General features: G+C 38.0%; 1 protein-coding gene across 1 annotated transcript in view; it reads right to left on the bottom strand.

Annotated features, from left to right (window-relative positions):
* The window catches only part of col19a1 (collagen, type XIX, alpha 1), a 39,612-nt gene extending 24,711 nt beyond the window's left edge, over nucleotides 1–14,901 (bottom strand). Inside the window, exons 1-8 of the mRNA XM_010795536.1 lie at nucleotides 14,827–14,901; nucleotides 12,184–12,306; nucleotides 11,365–11,439; nucleotides 11,186–11,285; nucleotides 5,624–5,747; nucleotides 5,223–5,498; nucleotides 4,523–4,603; nucleotides 3,777–3,896 (exon numbers count right to left, since the gene is read on the bottom strand). Coding sequence (XP_010793838.1) covers nucleotides 3,777–3,896; nucleotides 4,523–4,603; nucleotides 5,223–5,498; nucleotides 5,624–5,747; nucleotides 11,186–11,285; nucleotides 11,365–11,439; nucleotides 12,184–12,271 — 864 coding nt within the window. The 5' untranslated portion in view covers nucleotides 12,272–12,306; nucleotides 14,827–14,901. The remainder of the gene's footprint in view (nucleotides 1–3,776; nucleotides 3,897–4,522; nucleotides 4,604–5,222; nucleotides 5,499–5,623; nucleotides 5,748–11,185; nucleotides 11,286–11,364; nucleotides 11,440–12,183; nucleotides 12,307–14,826) is intronic.
* Nucleotides 14,902–17,814: the final 2,913 nt, after the last annotated feature.

The following is a 17,814-nucleotide window of genomic DNA, read 5'->3' on the forward strand; positions in this document are numbered from 1 at the left end:
TGTTATGCCTGTACATTTATGGATTTGACTCATCATTTCAACAAATGTCACAGCTCCTGAGATTTATTAAATCAACATTAAACCTGCGATTACATGTGTTATTTTACCACACTGCGAAGGTCTTTAGCTCTCTTGTTTCAACAACAATTGATAACTCCATGCGAGGGAAAGGAGATGAGGGAGATGAACAAGGGGATTAGGAGGAAAGGAGGTTGAAATGAACAACACCTCTGATGTGGCAGGAACCCATCGGTAGTAGATTAGAGATGTGTCACATACGACAAAATAAATGTTACCGGTAATTAAATATGAACCCTTTCTTTCATAATTCAGGTAAAGATGGATACAGACGAAGAAAGAAAAACGTAATAACTTGACATTCAGCGTATCAGACTTTAAGCCTTGTTGTCCCAAATGGAGCTGCTATGATGCAAGAAAATGTCAGACTGTAAAGCGTCATCAACAATATCATCATATTACGAGCCTTATTCAGAATTAATGTTGATTTTGGTTACATTTCAGTTCATCCTTTAGATGTATCAGCCTTCTGACAGACAAGTCAGATATACTTAAGCATGCCATTAATCCAAAGAACAACTTTTAAAATACATAAATAAAATATATCATAAATAAAATATGAGGACCTTTTTTGGAGTAAACACAACGATGAGGTGTTGTGAAGTGACATGTGCCAGTTAGAGTTGAATGAATGTGAAGTCCCTAATCAAGTTTTTCATTTAACTTTATTGATTTAGAGATCAAGTCTGTAATAGGATTTGTTATGAATTTCGTTGTTCAGTAAGTAAACAAGCGGTGCCAAGTATTGATTTGTTGAAGACCTGGAATTAGATTTCAGGTGTTAACAGTGTGAGCCACTGACTCATAGCACAAGGCCTGCAGAAATAATGGAACAGCCGCCTGAAAATCATCTTTAAATCATTGTTTAGCACTGTAACACGACAGAGGTGCACTAAGGGTCTCTTTGGATGTGCTCTTAGGCTTCGCTTCAAAACTACCTCTGGGAATATATCATGTGAAATCTAAAGGAACTACCCACAGAAACCAGTAATTTCACTGAGCAGCAAGTCATTAATCACAAGAACCGCCAACACACACACAGTGCACACACACACAGACACATGGCAGCCGAAAGCTGATCCCTGCTAGGTCAATTAGTGTTCATTAGAGGCCAATTATAACGCATTTACACATTTGAGTGGTACAAACTGTTGCTATATACACATCTTTATTCATAACTAGAAAAATGGAAGAAGTGCAGAATTGCCACCTAACCATATGTATACTATCATATGTACTGTATATTAGTATATTATATTATATCATATTACATATTACATATATTATATTATATACATATACATATTATAAACCTATGTTCCTGCTACAGTATTTTTTATCTTTTTTAAAGAACATTTAAATTATCCAAAATGTTGTATATTGTTTATATTTGATATACTATTTTTCATTTTCATTTTATTTTGAATTATTAACTTTTTTCCACTGTTTAAGTATTGGTATTTTAATGTTGAGCACACTGGTCCTGTAATTTCCCAATTTGGGATTTATAAAGTATCTATCTATCTATCTATCGATCTAAATTATTTGAAAACAAACCTAAAAAATACTTAAAATCAGCTAAAAAGCTACAAGTGTTTAAAAGCTCTATATCCATTTATCTCTAGGAACCAAATGACAATGATGGTAGCGCTCATTATTCCCAGTTACACGTGTCGGCTAAAGGCAAACGTGAATCTATCTATAATTCTTGCTACATTCGACACAAATGAAGACAAAACAGCTATTTAAAATGTCAAGCTAATCTTAAGTATTCAGGCCAGAGGCACCTGGTGAGTGCAGTCTGCAGGTGAAACAGCTTTAAACACAATGCCATTTTAACAGGAAGAACATTTCACCGTGTTAATTACGCAGAAAATGCCCCCAATTCAAAATTCCTGTGCTGAACTCCACAGGTATAATGATTTTACACTAATATAAATGTCGCATTTGTGCCTTCCAGGAATGAGTGGTTTTCCAGGAACAAAAGTCATCCTGCATATCTTAATCCCGCAGCCACATCATGGTAATTAAGACACTGACCCCAAGAGCCATCTGGCCAGTAGCACCACCTGTTTATATGAATTCATTCATAACGCATTGTCCCGTTGTTCCTTGTGCCGACAGCAAAAAAGGGGATTTCATTCTCTCAACGGTGTGATTTGTCTAGGGAAAAACTGCACTTTTTGTCTGGGCATTTGCTCATTAATTTCTCCTTGTCCTCTAACCAACACCCTCAACTTTCAGTGACCGGGCATTGAGCTGTTACGGATGCTTCCCACTACCTATTTTTCTAGTGATTGGACAAATGTAGGGGAGCCTTTCTGAAGGCCTGTGACAGCTGAACATGAACCTTTGTCAGACACTACAGCAAGGAAATTTGCTTCCTGAGAGAAAGATGTATTCCTCTTCCTTTGACGATGAATTTCTGCCAAAGCATAAATTCCCCCCGCAGGGACTTGCTCTTTTCTTCACATTTAGACCTTGCAACTGTCCTGAAATACCAGTGATTCTATACACAGAGAAAACCGGCAACAGACTATCATTTGAGAACAAAAGTACATCACGAGAAAAAGCACAGTGACCCAGTGATAATTCTCTCCGTGATTCAATGAATGCTTCTGAATTATGTATGAGTTACAGTAAATTGTGGACGCTGCCTCCATACTTAAATCTACACTGCAGTGAACATATTGCACTTAGTCCCAGCATGTTTCCTTTAAATTATACAAAGAAAAAGGTACATTTGTATACAACAGCATGTAACAGCCTAACATAGTCCTTTCCTTGTTTCCTTTAACCCCTTTATTTCTTGAAAGTCCAACTACACCTGGAAGACTATCTCCCTGTGTTTATGATAAACAACAATAAGTATAATCAATGAGAAAATGGGTCTTGTGTTCTTAGATCTCTCTTTATCAAACAGGAATTGGATGGTGCTACATTTTGTAGGAGAACATAAATCACCTATACTTTAATCCTTGACAATAAAGCACATGTCTTTGTTTGTGGTGTATTGCTGTTGTTTTATGTGTGCTTTTTTATATCTGAAGCAAAACAACTATAAAAAAGTTGATCACAAAGGAAAGAAAAATACAGTATTCTAAACCAATTAAGTCTTTTGATTTCTGAATAAATTGTTCTAGACCCAGCAATAAATAAGTTTTAACTGGAAAAAAATATTATCCATCGGTAAAGTAATGTAGTCAAAGTGTTATTGAGCTTTATGTAATATCTCAAATACATTTCTGCATTATAACAAAATACTGTTCTTATCTAGAAAGTTGATTCTATGAAAAGTTGATTCTGTAAATTTTAAAAGACTGTTTGTGGAATTGGACTTCACCTTGGAGCTGTACCATCTGCTCCCTTCCAAAGAGGGCTTGAAGCCGTAAGGTCTCAATTTGCATTTTAATCTAACATTCATTTTGGCAGGAGAAATAATATTTTTGCATTTCCACACATTTATAGCAGGTTCCAGATTGACAATGTATGAACAGTTTGGGAGCAGGTTAACTGTGTATGCTAATAGATCGTGGCTATACTTCCTTTTTTGGCTTTCAAAGAAGATATGTTCTGGTACAAATCTCCTTTAAATGGCAGTTAAATGCCAACATGCAGTGTAAATCAGTGCTGGTTCAGTAACAATAGGCATTACACGTACTCAATTAGAGGCCCTTGTTGGCTGGAATTGATTGTACCTTTTCAGCTGGACAGTGACATCTGTCAATTGACTTCGCGGCAGGCAGAGACAGCATCTGGGGGAGCTTGGCTGCAACCGGGGGAGGGGCCGTCCCATTAAAGGTCTGGTTGGCTTCACTCTGGATCAATAAAGAATTTTCACCATTTAAACACCTTCCTTTGTACTGTTTGCTACAGAACAAGGCAACAAACCCTCCAAAATCCACAGTAAAACAGCCTTATCAATCCAAGGCAACCAGAGTTGTAGGTGGAATTCATTTACATCAAGCTGCTAAAAGCATTTATAAAAGTGAAATTCAAAAAGTACTAAGCAGACAAGCTGTGATAAGTCCTTGTCAAGGTTGTGTATATTCCCTCGAAGTAACCTTACACTGACATGACAGCATGCTTATGGAGACATGTAATGGTACGGGGTCAAAGGTCATCTCTCCATTTGGAATCCCTGTAACATTAGCTCTTATTGATTAGATGGTGGTGGAAGAGCTTTGTTTTCCTTTCATACACAAGACAAAAAATGTTCACCTTTATTGGCTGATCACACTGCATAGGTTAACATACAAGCTAGTGCCATCAATACAATTGGTAAATGTGCTTGAATAGGTCACCTACTAGAGTTCCATGTCTCACAAATCCATTATATATAATCTGTATTACTTGTTTATTACTCCTCATACTTCTTATTCTGTCAAATTAATAAAGTAATCAGTCGGTATTATTAGTTTGGTGAAATATCATAGCATTTTACCTTTGGCTCCTGTAGCTCACAGCAATTTTCCATCTCGGCCATATAAGGGTCACAGTAGATGAGAATTTGTCTCAGTTCAATCTGTGGGGAAAAAAATCTCATCAAGTAACCATTACAGTATCATACAGTAGTGTCATTATCACATTATGCCTATATTTCGAACATGCGCTTCATGGGTTAAGACATCACTATTTGCTCAACTGCCAGCTGCTGTAACTTGAAAACTCCATAACATTTCCCTTAACGTTTTTTTTTAAAAGGCTTCAACTTCTGCATGAATTGCAGCTGCTTCAGAGCAGAACTTGAACCCTGCCATTTTTTTCCAATGCACTGCTTTACATCTACCCAAATCACATGGCCCAAAAAGTCAGCTGTTAATGCTACTTAAGCCAAGTTCTACGCAGAGGCGCTGGGTGACCAAATGCCATAGCTGACCTCATGTTCTCTAGCACTTTAGGGCCATATCTGAGAATGTGCGCAACACAAATGACACAATAAAGGATTTACAGAGATTAAGAAGTCTCCCCTGAGGCATGTCTTAAATACTTTTGGAAATCATTGGTGTGCATTTTGAAAAACACTGAGGATAATTCACTATCAGTGGAGAGAGGTAATAAAACAACTGCATACAAAAATGGTACATCCTTAAAAGACACTGTTGACTAGCTAAAATGCTTCACAGAGTTTGCGTGGGACATACGTCTATAGGTCGTCCATCCTCCACTCGGGTGGTGATGAGAGTGCGCCCACGGAAGTCAACAATGTCTTTCTCATCCGTCAGCCTCCTTTCTATTAGCTTGCAGTCCAAATAAATGGAGACTATGTTGCTCTGGACAGAAATGCCCAGCTTGTGCCACTGGCGATCAAAAAGGGCATGTAGGTCACGGCTCTTAAACGTGTAGCGGAGAGCGTTCTTTAGCTCGCCCCGGGAAAAAAACTCCACCGCCTTCTTGCCACCATCGACCACCACAGATACCTGAGGAGCAGAGAAGTGTTTAAAAACAGGGTTCTTATTGCCAATAAACATGTAGAATGTCACATCGGAGCGTATTTGTAGACACTGAAATGCATATGTGTCATTTAAAATACAGTGAGGCTCACCTGACTGTCTCCTGATTGGTCGAATATCTGCCATAGATACCAGCGATCTTTTTTTGTGGTTCTTCTTACACGGAAGATGGTGACAAGGGAGTATTCACTTGAAAGCCCATTTGGAAATATTTCTCTAAAAAAATAAGAGATAACAAAGTCAGATTTTGACTGAATGTAAATATTAAAACAATATAGAAATAAAAGGTAACAGTGTAATTTCTTAATGTGTAATGTGAGCCTTAAAGCTTTCAGGGGCTGAACAATGAACCAGCCAATCAATTTCAATGATCAATAAAACATTTCAATATCCTCCAGCTGCAGAGCCCCTCACATAAATAAACCTGACAAACTTGATTCCATTTAGCTTGATGAATCGCATACAGGCTTCCCTTTCTCTCAGATAATGAAAACATGTTGAAATTGATCCAAACTCTAAGAATCCAATCTTTTACCTCACGGAGATATGGCGTGCTAAAGATATCGGGTTATAGATGCAACGCAGTTACAGGTTTATGTGTATGACCTCAGCTGCTCCGTAAAGTCAAGTAACAATTCTGTATTCACAACAGAAAATGTGCTCCAACAGAAGCAAACTATGCAGAGAAAAAAGAGGGAAAATATAGAAAGACAATATCATATTTCAAATCAGACACGCTCTCAAATGAATTGTAGCTTATTTACTATCTCATCTCTCAGTCCACACCCCCATTTCCTTATTAATTTTATACATAGCATAAGAGAACAAAAACACTGTACCCTTCAAAATACCCTAACCCTTGTCCTAACTCCAGATTCAGATTAACAGTCAAAAGTGGAAGAGCATAAACATAATAAATCAAGATCAGCAAAAATAATAATAATGCAATGATAAGGTCATTGAAAAGGCAGAGCACAGCCCGAGGGAGGAGGGAGAGAGTTTCTTCAGACAGGTTGGAAATTAGTTTTCACTCCAATATATCATCTCCCATTCTCTCAGAGCTTCATACCCTCTCCTATTGTGTCCCCTGAATTCTTTGAGATTTCGGTGTAAACGGTACATGACTAAAATGATAAATACACCAAGTTAAAGCTCCCGAAAAGAAATGCCTCTTTGAGAGGCCAAGGGCTGGGAAGGTTATTTGTTGCCTGAGGGCTAAAGGACTATTTCAGCTGCAAATCAATATGGAAAGTGGCAGGGCAATTTATAAAAATGAGGATTCATAAAATAAATTCAACACTGAATATTTCCATGCTGCTTGTAAATCAACTGCTTTTACTAAATGTATAACACATTATTATGTAGAGAGTTTCCACAAGGCAAAGGGTAAAATAGAACTCCTAAAGCACTTGCACCTGCAGCTTATGGAACATAATACATTTAAGCATTTTTAATATAACATATAAAGTCTGCAAAATTACAATTCAGGGCTGTTTTCTGCTCAAGCTCTGGAGTTCACACGCTTCTTTACAAAGTTCCCAACTAAGTCTGCTCGTGTTTCAAAACACGGCCCGTCTACAGTGCGGCACACTTGATCTCCGTGGGCCCAGGGGGTAAAGTTCATGACCTTGTGTTGACTGCCATCTGTGGCTAAATGGCTAAACCGGAGCTCAGCGTGGGTTGATTTCAACACCGTTTTTCTGACTCTAGGGAGAAACGCTACTCTGCATATTCAAAGACGTGATGAGTGAAGGGAAAGGATCATTTTGCAAGCTCTCATGCTGCAACTTTCACTGTAAATGGCACCATATTTTGCCAGCCCTGTCTCATAAAAGTTATATTAATATAACTAATGCACACTGGCATATTTTGGAGAGAAAAAAAACATAACTGCCTACACAATTAGATTCAATAACGTTTTAACATTTTTTAAGTGAGAAGTTTCCATACTACAGAGTTGGATTGTACAACGTTGAGTAACCTGGTTCAAATTTCAAATTGTTGAAACAGCTCCAGCAGGAAGTACTGCAAAATAAGACATTTTGAGTGACAACTAGTGTGCATAACTACTCTGCATTGTAAAGTATTGAACAACTATAGCAACGATCAGGATTAGCACAAAGATCACAGAATTTGAGAGTTATCAAATTGTATATTCGTATTCCATTTGAAAGGAGCTTTCTGGAAACCATCACTAGTCTTTGAAGACATCTTTGACCATGCATATTGCTTGGCTTGAACGACTCCTTGTATAATCAGGGACAAAAGTTTGACATAATGTCACAGCAACACTGCCGGTCTGGTAGAGAATCTCCCGGAAGCGGCTTTAGTGTCCCGGCTCGTAAGAAATCCTATCTAGGAGGATTCTCCAAATTAGTCAGAGGAATCAGATGCTGTAGCCGAAACAATCAAATGTTTGCCTAGTTGGCTCACATCACTATCACTGACACTCAATCCTCTGACAGATCAAAGTGGGCTCAACCATGACAGTTTATACGCTAAATGCATCATTCATGCTAGCAAGGTCTATAACCTCCTCTCAGCAGGACTTCTCTTTCCTGTTTAAATCTGGAAATGCTTGCCAGCAGGATAGAAGGCTGCCACTGATGAAGCCAAATCAAATGCATGCCTGTGATCTGATAGAAGGATATCTTACCAATGGAGAGATATTTTATTAGCGAGTGTGCATGTGTGAAGCTTAGACTGCTATGTTATCATCCTTCCAGGTTAAATAGGTGTTCTTCTGAGACTAAACAAGCAACCAATAGCAGACAAACATCTTGAAATGTCATCTGCCACGATGAGTGCACGCCCTATCATTAATTCAGAGTCATTTGTTAACTCCAATCAACATGGAATTGGTTTTTTTTAAATGGGCAATTGTTCCTGGTTGAAAATCCCCCCAATAACACAACTGTTGCTATGACTATCAATCAAGTTTTCACAGTGGCTGACCCCGTCTCCAACACCCCGCAGGCTCATGCTTCACTCTCCAGAACATTCCATTTCCAACTCTTCCTGGCCTGATTGTCACTGTTGCTTCATGACTTTGCTTTCCTGCGTCTTCAACCTGAACCCTTTTAGCTTCTACTTCTGTTAACCTGGGGATTGTCAGCTACTTCCGTTTTGCCTTTAAGCCTTTGTATGATTATTTTAGCATTAAAATCACTCAAGTCTGCAGGTTTCTATTCGAGCCATTTTCCTTGCTGCCTTGTTCCCACCCCGGGACACAAATCCCTGGACGTGAAATTGACAGTAAATACCGCGCCACACTAATTGCGCCGCACATTTGCGGCTCCGTTGAGGCTCCCTCAACAAGATGAGGACATGTCCGTGAGGTAGGGCCCCCCTCTGCAAGGTGAGGCCCCATCGGCCTGTAGGGAGGGACGGCCCTGCATGCACTGTATATAAGGTATTTAGATGCTGAGTCAGGTATACCGTATTGATTGCAGTAAAACCATTAATTAGCTGACAACAGTCAAAATCTACTGAAGCCCCAGATAAATCAACACAAACAAACCTGGCTTCCTTGTCCTTTCATATTTTAAAGTTTCTTCAGCATTTACATATGATGTGAAATAGCTTTCTTTTTCGCATTGAAACATTTAGCTTACTAGGTGCTTTGATGATAGTTGACATCCCAGTCACACAAATCACATAACGAGACATTGTTGTCACATTCGAGGGATTCCAATTACCATTTCACAATGAGCAATGGCTGTTAAGGAGGAATGTATTAGTGAAATGGAAAAGGTCCTTTTGTGCTGAGATTTATACTGACAATTTGATTCGATATTTAAAAGGCTGAAAAATAACAAACAGGTGTTCACATTTTGAAGGTTCAGCTCACAAAAACCACAAGTAGTTTTACATTTGTATAAGGAAAAGTTAGCATTGTACTCTAATGCTTGTGTAATGTTTTGCAAAACCAGGATTTTAATATCAGCAATAAGAACTTTGTTCCAATGAGGCGGCTTGCAAGAAGAGAAAACCACGCATTGATCATTTTTTGTTGAACATTTCAAGAAAGAAAAAGGCACAGCATTCTTAGCATTCTTAAGACAGACCTGACTGCAGCATTGTGCTTCAATTCTGTGTTAGCTCGTTTTGAATACATGTTGCATTTCGTAGGGGCAATTTGTCACTCTGCACAAATGTTCCTCGAGTGTGTCAGCTCTGATCCAAGCACAATAATGCGTACTGTGCCAAGAAGCTGGCAGAACATTACGCAGATCCAGAGAGCGGAGCATCTATTGCTGCATATCCAGCGAGTAAAGTGAGCAATGTTTTAGTGTCTGAGGGGGGGGGGCAGAGGGGGCCTCCTGCTCCGTGCAATTGCCCTCGCTTTCCTTCCTCAGCTGACATGCAGTATCACCTGTCAAAGTACTTAGATAATTGGATATGAGAGGGATAGCAGTCTCGCCACTATAACCAATGACACTGTCAGCAGTGTCATTGAGAACCAGCATCTTCTTGCACTATGAGCGCAGACTGAGGGAAGGGCTGGAGGAAATGTATTCTCGGCTGCCCGACTGAACAGGGAAGCGGATCACAAATCACCTGGCGCTAAGATTCTTTCACCTAGCCAGAGAGAGAGAGTGGCAGTAAATGTTTACAGTTGCATGTCATGTAAAAATGCTCAAAATATCTGCTCCTCCTGGAAGAATGACACAGTGTTCTCTTTCACTGAGGTCACAAAACAATAAACATCTAAGAATAAATGTTTCCAGATCCAAAACATTACTGTTAGGACAAGAACGACAAAGCGTACAGGCTCATATGTGCCACGTGTCTTTCTTGATGTTACTAGTATATAAGTAAAATCATAAATATCATATGGAAGTAACATCCCCCACTATCAATATTAGGGTGAAGTCAAGGTGAAGTCACAATGCTGTTCCACCACTTGACAGGGGGAGGTCTTCATTAAATGGCACCTTAGTGTGTCATTTCTGTAGATATTTGTATTATTCCTATCTTATTATACATTACAATACATGCCCCAGCTTTCTTCTTCCCCTTTCCTTTATGTCCCACATTGTGCCCTTAGGAGATTTCGAGGAATAAACGCAATATATTTGAATTCTGTTCAAATTAGTCCCTGTCTAACAGCTCACCTCACAGCTTGCCCTTATTAGCCAAGGCAAATGGAACCTTTGCTCTGAGCAGGGTGTATCCGAGTTGCCTCAAGTCATGAAAAACAGTAATGGCCACAGTTTGTTTCTTAGAAAATCCACAGATCAGCCTCATTATGATCTGCACACCTTATTATAGCAGTGTTATTCTATCATTTCTCTTATATGGTCTTAAAATATATGAGTTTATGAAAAACCTCCTTATTCAAAACCAGCCCATATGGAAGCAAAACCAGCAATACCCTAGGTGTTAATGAAAATGAACACTGCTGTTTAATACCATTAATAGGCTCGGCTTCACATGAGTGACTGCATCGTTTAGCCTTCTCTCATCAGGCTACTGTTCCATAGCAAGAGCTTGAGAGTGGTAGAAATGAAGCAGGATACAGGGAGATTATTTATCAGGTAATGGAAGACATAGGCTGTCTGTCCAACTTATCCTCAAATTCTATGAGGTACAAGAGTACAACATCTGAACCCTAATGACGCAGAAAACGAGCACACAAGGATGCTACTCACTTTGTTGGCTTTATGAGAGGACTGCTTCCTAAACGATATGACGGAAGGTCTTCTGTGATCGTTCCCTTTCGGAGAAGAAACTTTTCCGTGAGATCAAATCCTGTGAACAGATTTAGTGTCAATATATTGAAACTGTTGACATTTATGACAAAAATGTATTGTGATCGTCCAGAACATACCTGTGATGTCCAGAGGACGATCTAAGACATCAGTGAACCTGTGCTCCTCTACGCTCAGAGGGGGGCATGAGTCATCTACAGGAAAGTCACCAAGAAGTTGGTTGTGCCGGGAACAAATGTTTATTTATGTTTTGCACCAGTTTTGCACCGTTTTTATAGAAGAGGAGACAATCAATTGAATCATGAATTTATGTGGATGGTGCATTTTCTTTCATCTTCTTCTAATCAGAGCAGGAAATCAATTCAAAGTTTGAATTTATAAAGTGACCAACAGAGACAGGACTCTGAGATGTAATTTAGAGGCAAGATCCGCTTTAGCGAAAATGTAATGGACGTACCTTCATGAATACTGACATTTCACTAACATGTTTACAAGAATAGTTTTGTTTCAAGCTCACACTCTCAATCTATTCTCAACATAAAGTACAACACAACTATCAGATGATGGCATTACAAAGGGTTGTAAGGCACTGTAAATACATGGTGAACCAAAAATGTTGTAAAATGTTTTGTAAAAGATTAATATATAGAGAATTTGAAATATTATGCTTAGCTTAACAATAGCATGGACATGTTACCCTCTCCATATGAATTTGTGAAGTTATTCAGTTTAATATATGATAAAAAGAAACGCCAACAAAGCCTTTCAATCATAAAATGTCTGACCGTCTATTCATCCGCTACAGATTTGTATATTATAGTGATACAAGGTGTCTGCTTTATGTTAATATAGGGACATTTAAGAGTACAATAACTGGTTACACAGTTGAAAGACACAAGTTGCCGGGCACTAAGTAGAGGAAAACAAAACACACATACCTGTTCGTTCACTCACTGCCATTCCAAAAGTGCAAGGAATTACATTTACAGTCCAAATCAAAGCAGTCCATCTTAACAAGCAACCCATGGCTCTGACACTAGAAAGCAGTCCCACCTGGAAACCTGGAGACAAACATAGACATTTTTATTTTACGTTTACAAAAATAAATATATCAATGGTGTTCTGTTATTTATATTTGAACAATATCTAATATATAACTTCATAGCAAACATTAAAAAACAATTTGGCACCAACTATTGTTATTATACACTTACTATTTGGCTCGGTTTAACTGACACTTGGACTTATTGCATGGTCTAGTTCTGAAACAATCCGATGTGTATCTATTTTTTAACCAACCATACACTTTAATTCTCCTCAAATGTCATTCATACATTCACTAAATAAGAGTTTTCGAAAATTGCACTATTATGAGAATACGTTTTAACTGTAAATCATTTTTAATTCTCTTAACAGCCCACGCTTATGCCCACTTGTAAATCCCTAAAGCCTCTTTGTGTTTATGTAAAGCCACTCAATCTGGAGAATGCACTTCTGAGTCCTTCCTTCATTAGTTTTCATGAACACCTGCCATACAGTGATGAATGGTATATGAACTATACTGCATCTAAATCATTATACACTAAGCAATGTTTATGTTTAGGTTTGTAACTAGCAGCCAAGCTCCCTTTTGCTTTCCTTAGACCGTTTGTAATCCATGAGGCCTGTGTGTCGTTACCACAAATTAGCAGAGGAAGTCCGCTGATACTTAACTTCAGAATATAAATGGGGAGATTTGAATATGGAAGGTGTTAATCTAAATGCAATATATCGATGTTAAAAAGATAAAACAAGTGACTTTGATTCATTGTTTTTCTTCCTCTAACTTTATCTCATTCACTTCATTAATCTCACACGAACTAAGAATGTATGAAAAGTTTGATTCTTGCTGGCTCCTCAAGTCTTCTTTCATAATGCCAAAGCCTTGATCTGTATTTCTGTAGTACTCTCTTAACACTTTTGTTTTGATCTGTAAGCTGACAGCAGTGTCTTGTTCAAGGACGTCACCAGCGGGAATACAAAACCTGGAAATCTTTAGTAGTTCTCTTAAGCCATTTGACAGAGGTGCCAAACCAAATCTTCAGCATTACTTGTGCGATCTCAAATAAGGCAATTATTATTGTTTAGGGCTAAGTCATCCTGGAGAGCAGGAGTGTGGTCAAAAGGATAGTCAATCAATTTCAGAAGATTATTCCAGCTCAAACAAAACACTTTCAAAAACTTCAGAATAGATTTGCCTGCCAAAATTGGTGCACTGGCAAAGTGTCGATTATAGAACACATAAGAAAAACATTTATTGCAGGCGCTAGAGTTTTAGGGACCACAACAACATGGAAAAAACTCAACAGAAACCGGTTTACACATCATTAAAGCGTGATTGAAAATCTATTTGTTTTTGTGTTTATTCTATTCAAACAACAGAAAGGGGCACATCTGTGAGTCAATCCAACAGAAGATAAAGGGAAAAATCATTAATTTAACGACTAACATTATTATTTCAGTACTTGGAAAGTAGTTTTGTGACATCACAACTTTAATTCTGTTGCAGAGACTATAACCCTTCCTTCCTGATGCACATTTATATATTCCCACAAGGAAAAAAACAAATGAAGACAGAGCAGAGGACTGCACTTGACCTCCACAGACCAGAAAACAGCCACAACACATTCAGGGAATTTATATGCAGTGTCTCAAAGTGTCCCCAAAACCTTTTATGATACTCTCCTTTTTTTACTGCCTCTATCATAAATCTTGTCTGAATGATTAATTCCCAATCCTGCTCCAGGCACTTGTTCCTTCCACTGGATCATAAAGTTTTGCATGTAGGCCCATAGTATCATGGCGCATGGAGATGAAGTGACTTTGCGTTTCACAACTACAACCATGCATGGGCCGTAGACAAGCAACACAGAGGTATTACATTCCTTTTCTGTGTGAAGGAGTAATGCGATTCCAGTTATTTTTTCAAATACATTCAATGCACACAGCTCATCTGCAGTCAATTCATATTTTTTTTAAGAAATTATGTTTTATTTAAGACCACGTGTCGTTTTAAATCATGCACTTTAGTGTACAGCACCATCTGCATGGATTTCAATCTTAAATTGAGAGTGTATTTAATTGTGTAGGCTACTATTAAACTAACAGTTTAAGTTAAGGTGGAAAGGGACGTTACTATAAGCTGTCACTCCATTATTCATAAATGTGTCACTTTTGTATTATTCAAAGAAGCGTGTTTCACTGCGCGACCGCTGATTGGCTGCTTATTTTTTTTTAATACTTTAATAATTACGCTATGATGGATTTTCTTTTAGTGTCCGGACAATTTCGCACTCTGCTGTTAACAAGTCATACAATACGGTACGTGCTTACTGCTGCCGAGCGTGCATAAATCTGAATAACCTGTTCATAAGGGGGTGGTCCCGGTCAACACACAAGTTAAAAAACCATGCGGAGAAAAAAAAACACTTTAATACGGAGCGACAAAGATGCGAAATGAATCCGTTATAAAAAGGTTTTCACGCTGATATTTAATCCGTTTTTTTTTGTATGTACTGTGAAATAAACATACGAGTACTTACAGTTGGTGAGAAAGTTTCCTCTAAGGCAGAAAAAAAGAAAAAGGAGCGAAAAGAGTATAATCCATGTGTGATAGCGATCAGTGTGATTCCGGATTCCAGGACTTGGAAATAAAAGTCACAGTGGGATCGCCAGCTAGATCGCAGTCCTTATTAGTTGCACCGAGTGGCCCTCCCACTCTGTCATTATTACTGAGACGCACTGACAGAGACTTCAGCAAACAAGAGGCACGCACTGAAAGCTTTCATATTAAGAGCGAGTGCATGCCCAGCGGGGGTTCAAACTCTTCTCTAACTCAGCCAGGTGCGGGAATTAAAAACAGTTTGATGTATTGTCTTCTTAGTCAAATGTACTGAATAGAGGTCTAACTCTAAGGGATTTGCTAACCTTTTAAGGTGGCTTCTTTAAGTAAAGTAAATATAAGAACAACACAAAAAGTCTTAGGGTTCATTGATCATGAGAAGAAAAAATGGATGATTCATTATATAATAGAATATCAGAATCAGAATACTTTATTTATGGGGGGAAATTGGGTATTGTAACAGATGAGAAAGATATATAATAAAAGATACATAATAAAAAAATATATATAATACAGAAATGTATGTGAACCAAAAGACGTTAATGTAAGAAAGTTCAATAATAAAATAGAATAAAAGTTGTTTATAAGAACACAGGAGGATTAATACTTTATATTATTTATTTGTGCTCATTTTTGAAAAAAAACAGCAATATTCTATGGATTTTCCAACATATTATAGTGAAGGCTCTCAGCTATAAAGGCAGGCCCTAGCGCTACAGCAACATACATATACTATTTTAGCACCATGTCACATTACTTCTATGTGGGCAACAGCTTTAACTTCTACATTACATCAACATGCAGTCTTATCAGTAGTACATGCTGACCACAACCCACTAAGGGTCTCCTACTGTTGAACATGAGTCTATACTGTATGCCTCGTCCATATTGTATTACAATGTTTTTCTAACTAAATGAAGGTTAAAAGCACAGGTACTTTATCCCCTGACGTTTTTGTTGAAACAGCACACCGACAGAAACAGGTGTTTGGGCTCCACACACATAACTGTTTAGACAGATGATTTCAATGCACCCTCCCCTTCACCACAGGGACACACACAGACATACTTTTCAGTGGTGTGATGAAAGAAACAGAGAAAATGATATGAATAACAACTACACTGAAGCAGATGGCAATATTTCTTTCTTGAACATTATACAAACATAAGCACTGAATTATTGTTTTGGTCTTTGTACTTTTTGTTTTTCGTTCTTCATGCGAGGACTGAAAAACTTGAATCGTTGGCAGCTTATTAATTGCAGTCTGCCTCCCCATTAACAAAGCGCTTTATTTACTGGGTTTTTCTGTAAAAGGAATCATTATTATATGTTTATATTACAACTTTGCATGAAGGGGTGGGAGTATTTCCATTCAATACTATAAAACAGCCATTTTGTGCAAATTGACACTTGTCTTTTTAATTGGAATGCTACCACTGTGACATAAACTCAACACTAGCTGATGTATTTATTTTTACTCTGTGCCAGGATCTATAATCAGCCCCTGTGTTCTCTGGACTGGTGGATTCATGCCTTCAGTATTGGTCTGTGTTTCAACAGCAGTTCATTAGAGCCTTTTCTTCACAAACAATGGATTGATAATATGGTTGAGCACAAGCATTTCGAGGGACAGTTTCTCCATTCACCTCAAAAGGATGCCCTTTCCATCTGCAATCACATTCTTTGACATTAAATCATTTCTTTAACCTAAAATGCATGGTGGTATACAAGCTTCCCTTCAACATAGCATCTGAAACAGTGGAACTGTTTTTGCACACACAATACCTGAAATAAAAATGGTTAACTGTGAGATTTGTGGATTGCTACCTCTGAAAAACTAATAATTTACATGTTTCCATTAAATACATCTTTCCTTACCTCTATTAAATTACAGTGTCAGCAGAAGAAAAACATAACAGAAGTTCAGAGGTGAACTGACCCTTTAAAGTGGACCTATCTATATTTGAAAAATATATTGTAGGGCCATACCTACAATATATAAAACATGTCTGTGAAGTGTTTTTTTCAAAATACCAAACAGATCACCCATTGTAGCCATGCCTCATATTGCTCAAACCCCTCTTTTGCAGCCCTGTTAGAGAAACACAGATGTTGGGCCCTTAGCTTGAAAAAGATAAATAAGAGGAGGCGGAGCTAATGCCTGATCAGAATTCTACCGGAGATAAAGTTAAATTCTGCTGTGATAAAACGCCATCCTGTTTAAACCACATCAAGGATTATTTCTGAAATAGTATGGAGCTCAAATGCTTTTTCTCTTGCAGGTTTATCACAAGGTGAGTTCCTATTTTTATTTCCTGCTTTTTAAGCACATTTGCTCTACAGTACAGGTTAGCTCCGAGTGTTAGTGAGGCTTGCTAATGTAAACGAAAACGAGATTACGTCCAAAACAGGTCAGGCATTGTTTCTGATAGCAACTTTCTGTGGGTCCGCCGACGTCAGTTCGGATGGACACGTCAGTTCGGATGGAAATCTGTATCCGCTCGTTGTACACCCGTTTTTAAAAGATTTGGGTACGGAGGAAAAGAGAGAAGGTTTTATTTTCTGACGCTGCGTGAGTTAACGTGGGTAACTCACGCACCAGGGACACATATGTATGTATAAAAGACATCACAAAGTGCATTTTGCATGATAGGTCCCCTTTAAATAATTCCATTTAATAGTACTTACATTTTGGAACATGTATTGTACTCTTTACTCCACTACATGTATTAGCACTAATAATTACCAGCTACTGTTTACATATAAAACACATGATCTTTCTATGATATAATGCTACCAATTTACTACTAAGTTACTACCAATATATATATATATATATATAAAAACAAAAACTAGAATTGTCAATATTAACAAACTGCAAAATGTAAATGTTCATACATGTTTTTGT

Source organism: Notothenia coriiceps, unplaced genomic scaffold (assembly GCF_000735185.1).
Source record: "Notothenia coriiceps isolate Sejong01 unplaced genomic scaffold, NC01 NC01_scaffold00037246, whole genome shotgun sequence".
Classification (NCBI taxonomy): domain Eukaryota; kingdom Metazoa; phylum Chordata; class Actinopteri; order Perciformes; family Nototheniidae; genus Notothenia; species Notothenia coriiceps.